This window comes from Penaeus vannamei, chromosome 42, assembly GCF_042767895.1.
Source record: "Penaeus vannamei isolate JL-2024 chromosome 42, ASM4276789v1, whole genome shotgun sequence".
NCBI classification, from domain to species: domain Eukaryota; kingdom Metazoa; phylum Arthropoda; class Malacostraca; order Decapoda; family Penaeidae; genus Penaeus; species Penaeus vannamei.
Genome location: NC_091590.1, coordinates 13,312,036 through 13,319,535, shown reverse-complemented (window position 1 = coordinate 13,319,535; position 7,500 = coordinate 13,312,036). Strand labels below are relative to the sequence as shown.

The following is a 7,500-nucleotide window of genomic DNA, read 5'->3' as shown; positions in this document are numbered from 1 at the left end:
TCTCTCTCTCTCTCTCTCTCCCTTTCTACACTCCTTCTCTCTCTCTCTCTCTCTCCCTTTCTACCTTTCTCTCTCTCTCTCTCTCTCTCTCCTTTCTACCTTTCTCTCTCTCTCTCTCTCCCTTCACCTTTCTCTCTCTCTCTCTCTCCCTTTCTACCTTTCTCTCTCTCTCTCTCTCTCTCCCTTTCTACCTTCTCTCTCTCTCTCTCTCTCTCTCCCTTTCTACCTTTCTCTCTCTCTCTCTCTCCCTTTCTACCTTCTCTCTCTCTCTCTCTCTCCCTTTCTACCTTTCTCTCTCTCTCTCTCTCTCTCTCCCTTTCTACCTTTCTCTCTCTCTCTCTCTCTCTCCCTTTCTCACCTTTCTCTCTCTCTCTCTCTCCCTTTCTACCTTTCTCTCTCTCTCTCTCCCTTTCTCACCTTTCTCTCTCTCTCTCTCTCCCTTTCTACCTTTCTCTCTCTCTCTCTCTCTCCCTTTCTACCTTTCTCTCTCTCTCTCTCCCTTACCTTCCTACCTCTCTCTCTCTCTCTCTCTCTCTCTCTCTCTACCTCTCTCTCTCTCTCTCTCTCCCTTTCTACTCTCTTCCTCTCTCTCTCTCTCTCCCTTTCTACCTTTCTCTCTCTCTCTCTCTCTCTCTCTACCTCTCTCTCTCTCTCTCTCTCTCTTTCTCTCTTTCTCTCTCTCTCTCTCTCTCCCTTTCTACCTTTCTCTCCTCTCTTCTCTCTCCCTTTCTACCTTTCTCTTCTCTCTCTCTCTCTCCCTTTCTACCTTTCTCTCTCTCCTCTCTCTACCTTTCTTACCTCTCTCTCTCTCTTTCTCTCTCTCTCTCTCTCTCCCTTTCTACCTTTCTCTCTCTCTCTCTCTCCCTTTCTACCTTTCTCTCTCTCTCTCTCTCCCTTTCTACCTTTCTCTCTCTCTCTCTCTCCTTTCTCTACCTTTCTCTCTCCTTTCTTACCTTTCTCTCTCTCTCTCTCCCTCCCTTTATTTTTTCTCTCTCTGTCTTCCTTTATCTCTCTCTCTCTCTCTCTCCCTTTATCTCTCTCTCTCTCTCCCTTTATCTCTCTCTCTCTCTCCTTTATCTCTCTCTCTCTCTCTCTCTCCTTTATCTCTCTCTCTCTCTCTCCTTTATCTCTCTCTCTCTCTCTCCATATCTCTCTCTCTCTCTCCTTATCTCTCTCTCTCTCTCCATATCTCTCTCTCTCTCTCTCTCTCTCTCTCTCTCTCTCTCTCTCTCTCTCTCTCTCTCTCTCTCTCTCTCATATATATATATATATATATATATATATATATATATATATATATATATATATATATATATATATATATATATATATATATATATATATATATATATACATTTCTCTCTCTTGGTGTACCTCTCCATTGCTCTCTATATCTTCATCTCTCTACCTCTTCTCCTGTTTTTCTCTCTCTACCTTTCCATTTCCACTTCTCTCTCTCTCTCCACTTCTCTCTCTCTCTCCACTTCTCTCTCTCTCTCCACTTCTCTCTCTCTCTCCACTTCTCTCTCTCTCTCTCTCCACTTCTCTCTCTCTCTCTCCACTTCTCTCTCTCTCTCTCCACTTCTCTCTCTCTCTCTCCACTTCTCTCTCTCTCTCTCTCCACTTCTCTCTCTCTCTACTCTTCTCTTTCTCTCTCTCCACTTCTCTCTCTCTCTCTCCCTCTCCACTTCTCTTTCTCTCTCCACTTCTCTCTCTCTCTCCACTTCTCTCTCTCCATTTTTCTATCTCTCTTCCTCTCGATTTCTCTCTCTCTACCTTTCCTCTTTTCTATCTCTCTACCTCTCCACTTCTCTACCTCTCTATCTTTCTCTCTCCCTCTATCGCCCAATTTCTTTCTCTCTCTACCTCTCCATTTCTCTCTAGCTCTCCCCCCCCTCTCCCACCTCGCTCCCCCCCTCCCATACCTGCAGAGAACTCATCGCCTTCGTGGTCATGGTGGTGGTGATGCGACGTCGTCGTGGGCGCGTGGGCGTGGTCGTGGGCGTCGTCATCCATCCTGCAGGCGTCGAGGTAGAAGAGGAGACCTGGGCAGAGGGCGAGGAACCCCGGGGGAGTCAGACAGTCGCCGGGGTTCAACCCTGAGGCCTGCAACAAGTCGGAGACACCTCCGCACTGGAAGAGGAGGGCGGTCGTCAAGGCTTGGCAGATCCAATGCAATATTGTAATGGCATATGTGAAGTACATGGGAAAGAAGGAGATGGAGAGGGAAAGGAGGGAGGGAAAAAGAGAGAAAGAGAGAGAGAGAGAGAGAGAGAGAGAGAGAAGAGAAGAGAGAGAGAGAGAGAGAGAGAAGGAAGAAGAAGAAAGAATAAAGAGGAGAAGAAGAGGAAAGAAAAAAGAGAAGAAGAAGAAAGAAAGAAAGAAAGAAAAAGAGATTTCTACGCTTCATCCTTAAACTACTTCATATAACACTCTTATTTAGGCTTTGTATCCACCCCCCCCCCGTGTTTTGTCCGTGTTCGCGTCTGCAAATGTACATAATTTTTCACAGATTTATTTCCAGCAATGCACTGGAAAACAAATGGTCTCCTGATTTACATTTGTTCTTGTTTTCGAATTCACTTGATTAACTCGACCCAGATCTTCGTGGTTGGATTGCAGCTTTTTTCAAGAGACTTTCGGTGTTAAAAGACCGAGTCACGTTTATATCACATCACACACACACACACACACACACACACACACACACACACACACACACACACACACACACACACCACCTTTATCCTATATTGCTAACATTAATAGAAATACTATTTATAAAACAACAGCAACAACAATGATAATAATAATTACAATAACAATATCAAAACAACAATAATAATAATAATAATAATAATAATAATAATAATAATAATATTATTATTATTATTATTAATCAATAAATAATAATAATAATAATAATAATAATAATAATAATAATAATAATAATAATAACAATATTTATCAATTAATAATAACAACAACAACAACAACAACAACAATAATAATAATAATAATAATAATAATAATAATAATAATAATAATAATAATAATAATAATAATAATAATAATAATAATAATAATAATAATAATAATAATAATAATAATAATATTTATTAATAAATAATAATAATAATAATAATAATAATAATAATAATAATAACAATAATAATAATAACAATACCAACAAACAGACAAACAAACGAACAAGCAAACAACAACAATACAATACCCCACCCTCCCTTCCCGCCACCATCCAAAAACAAACAAACAAACATAAAACGGAAATCCAGGACCCAATTCCCCGTCACAAAAGTCCAGCCGATAAACAAGGTTCAAGGTTTTTCCTTTCCTATTGCATTACAGGGCGACGGCGGATGTGACGTCACACGAGGTGGATGAACAACTGCACTACAGACAGACAGATAGATAGATAGATAGATATGTAGATAGATAGATAGATAGATAGACAGATAGATAGATGGATAGATAGAGAAAGGGGAAGACATATATAGACGCACATAGGGGAAGGTAGATAGGAGTGAGAGGGAGAGGGGGAGAGGAAGAGGGAGAGAGGGAGAGGGAGAGAGGGAGAGGGAGAGGGAGAGAGGGAGAGAGGGAGAAAGGGAGAGGGAGAGAGGGAGGGGAATAAGCTAATATACCAAATAAAGAAACGGACGCAGAGATAGTAAACAATTCCAAGGAAAGAAGGAGCATGAAACTAGCCAAGAGGAAATATTTCACAGAAATGCGATGAACGGAAGGAGAGGGAAAGGAAGCAAAGAATAGCTTAAAATGACGATGGTGTCGATGACGTTGACGTTGATGTTGGCGTTGAGGATGGCGATGGCGGTGGTGATGATGATGATGATGGTGATGGCGATGGCGGTGGCGGTGGTGGTGGTGATGGTGGTGATGGTGGTGGAGGTGGTGGTGGTGGCGTTGGCGTTGACGTTGATGTTGGCGTTGAGGATGGCGATGGCGATGGCGATGGCGGTGGTGGTGATGATGATGATGATGATGGTGATGGGGGTGTTGGTGTTGATGGTGGTGGTGACGATGGTGGTGGTGGTGGTGGTGGTGATGGTGATGGGTGTTGGTGTTGATGGTGATGATGCTGATGATGGTGACAGTGATGGTGATGATTGCGGTGGTGATTTTGGAGCGATCGACAAAGCAGAAGGCAAGACGCGTGGTCCAGTGCACGTGAATGGCTGGGTACGCAGCTAACGGGAAATGGAGAAAAAAAAATAACCACAAGGACACTGCAGTCGGAGGAGGAGGAGGAAGGAGGAGGGAGGAGGGAGGAGGAGGAGGGAGGAGGAGGAGAGGAGGGAGGAGGAGGAGGTGGAGAAGGAAGACGTGGGAGGAGGATGGAGGAGGAGAGAAGGAGGAGGGAGGAGGAGGAGAAAGAAGAAGAGAGAGCTAGAGGGAGGAACAGGAACAGGAGGAGGAGGAGGGAAAGAAGGGAGGGAGGGAGGGAAGAGAAGGAAGAGGAGGAGTCGGAGAAGGAGAAAGAGAAGAAGAAGGAGAAAGAGGAGGAGGAAGAGGGAGGGAGAAGAAGAAAAAGAAGAAGAACAAGAACAAGAACAAGGAGGAGGAGGAGAAAGAAGAGGAAGAGAGGGATTGGGAACAGGGAGTGGGTACAAGGAGTAGGAGTGGGAGTGGCAGTAGGGGGAGGAGGAAGGAGGAGGTCGAGAGGATAGACAGGATCATATTACAATTTTTTCCCCTCTCTAATCATTATTCGGGTGAACAGCTTTTACTTAAAATTTTGTAACATCGTAACATATTTTTCAATATTAGACAGTCAGAACATACAGAGATGATCGATACATGGTTGGATATATGTGTGTGTGTGTGTGTGTGTGTGTGTGTGTGTGTGTGTGTGTGTGTGTGTGTGTGTGTGTGTGTGTGTGTGTGTGTGTGTGTGTGTGTGTGTGTGTGTGTGTGTGTGTGTGTGTGTGTGTGCGTGTGCGTGTGCGTGTGCGTGTGCGTGTGCGTGTGCGTGTGCGTGTGCGTGCGCGTGTACGTCTGCGTGTGCGTGTATGTGCCTCATAAATACACACACACACACAACACGCCTCAACAAATTAAACAACCGAAGCAAAAGTACCGGGAAGTATCGCGCCTACACCCCCCCCCCCCCACACACACAAAAAAAAAAAAAAAAAAAAAAAAAAAAAAAGTTCTCCCGCCGCCCGCCACGCGATCAGTCCGCCGACCTGAGCGCCCGTGACATTCCGCGCGGGCCAAAAAAGCCGCCTGACCGAATGAATGAAAGTGAGGAAGAAAGAAAGAAAGAAAAAAACTATAAGAAAAGTAGTGTAAGGTCGAATAAACAAAAGACGAATAATAAGGAGTGAATGATTAACGGGACCATGATTTTGGAGCCACGGAAACGCACGAGGAGGGGGAGGGAGGGGAAGGGGGGGAGTAGAAGACTAAGGAAGGAGGAGGAAGAAAGAGGAAGAGGAGGGAGAGAGGAGAAGGAAAAGGAGGAAGAGGAGGGGGAGGAAAAGGAAGGAGGAAGACAAGGTGAAGGAGAAAGAAGGAAGCGCAGCAAGGAGGAGGAGGGAGGAGAATGAGTAAAGAGGGGGAAGAGGGAAGAGGAGGAGGAGGAGTGAAGAAGGAGGAGAATGGGAGTTAGAGAACGGAAGAGGGAAGAGAGGGGAGGAAGAGGACGAGGAGGAGGAGGAGGAGAAGAAGGAGGAGGAGGTGGAGTGAAGAGGAAGAGGAAGGAAGAGGATGAGGAAGAGAGGGAAGGAAGAGGAGGAGGAGGAGGAGGAGGAGGAGGAGGAGGAGGAGGAGGAGGAGAAGAAGGAGGAGGGGAGGAGGGGGAGGAGCAGGAATAGGAGGAGGAGGAGGAGGAAGAGAGAGGGAGAAGGGAGGAGGAAGAAGAGGGAGGGAGAAGGGAGGAGGAAGAAGAGGGAGGGAGAAGGGAGGAGGAGGAAGAGGGAGGGAGAAGGGAGAGGAGGAGGAAGAGGGAGGGAGGAGGGAGGAGGAAGAGGGAGGGAGGAGGGAGGAGGAAGAGGGAGGGAGAAGGGAGGAGGAGGAAGAGGGAGGGAGAAGGGAGGAGGAATAGGAGGGAGAAGGGGGGAGGAAGGAAGAGTATAGAAGAAGGCAGAAAAGGTTCTAATAAAATATGAGTGATATGCATTAGCCTAACAGTGAACAAGGAAGTAAAGATGAGAGGAGGGAGAAAGGAGGAAGAAGGAAGCAAAACTTCTAATAATATGCGCAAATGTGAAAATAAGTTGTATTAATACTGCACACCTGTGGATGAACGTGAAGAGGAATGGAGGCAGGGAGCGAAAGAGTAAACCGTAGCTTTTAATCTATTTAAAATTAAACGATAGTAAATGGATGGGAAGAAGGGAGGAGGAGAAGAGGAGGGAGAAAGGAGGTGTGAGGGAGGGAGGGGAGCAGGGAGGAAATGAGAGCTGCTCGTATCCATTAATATTAAAGACTAACCGACAACCGCCGCGTGTCGTGGAACCAGAGCTCGCTTTCTACTGCCTCGTCGAAGGTGTTCTCTTAGTCTCTCTACCAACACAGACACTTTCGCACCCACGCCACACGCCACGCGCTCTCAACGCACGCGGCGGCGACAAGTGACGGAAAGTCGTCTTTAAAAAGGGGGGGCTATAAAGGACAAAGACGAAACAAAAAGAAAAACGACGAGGTGTTTTAAAAAATCAATACCGCCTGTGGTAGTGCGTGTGTATGTGTGTGACGTAATCGTACATAACGGTGTGTCGACGAAAGCGCAGTGTACTCTACTTCGATACCTGACTCGCTCCACCACTGGAAAAAGTGGAGAAGCAAGAACGGAGAGAAAAAGAGAGATAGAACGGAGAAAAAGAGAGAGAAAGTGATCTGAAGAGATAAGTGGAGAGAAGAAAGGGTTGCTAACTGGACTATCCACTACTCGAGTTTCGTTTCATTGGTGCCACCACCGTTCTCCTCTCCCACCTACCCGTTTCTCCTTCGCCGACCCTCCCCCCCCCCTAAAAGTCGTCCCTCTCCCCCTATGTCCCCATAACGACGCCCCTCCCTCCATCATCCCAAACTGGACCACCTTCTGCCTGTTTCTCACCCATCTACGAGCCCTCTGGCGCTGCTGTCGGCCGCCCCCCGCTCCGACGAACCAACAACTGACTGCGGCGGCGACTGCGGTGGCTGCAGCGGCCTGGAGCGGTGTCACACGGCGCGGTGTCACACGGAGCGGTGCCTCACGGAGCGGCGCGGGAGAGTGAATGCTCCGGGAGTAGAGAGAGAGAACGCCCCTTGCACCTGACCCACCTGCCCGCCCCGCTCCGCAGTGACCCATTCCCCTCAAAGTTCAAGGGTGCCAAGCCTGTGCGCGTGCCAAGGCAGGGTGCCAGTGTGGTGGGGAGGAGGAGGGGAGGACTGGCCCGTCGGATCTGGACCCAACCGGAAAGGGGGAGAAGAGGAGACACGGGGAGGAGACAAAGGGAGGGAGAGGAGGGGTCC

At 47.1% G+C, this 7,500-nt stretch overlaps 1 protein-coding gene across 4 annotated transcripts in view; it reads right to left on the bottom strand.

The window, feature by feature from the left end:
- The window catches only part of LOC113805351 (zinc transporter foi), a 117,566-nt gene that overhangs the window by 34,846 nt on the left and 75,220 nt on the right, over positions 1-7,500 (bottom strand). For all 4 annotated transcript variants that reach the window (XM_070118379.1, XM_070118380.1, XM_070118381.1 and 1 more), the window contains exon 4: positions 1,926-2,133. In XM_070118379.1, coding sequence (XP_069974480.1) covers positions 1,926-2,133 — 208 coding nt within the window. The remainder of the gene's footprint in view (positions 1-1,925; positions 2,134-7,500) is intronic.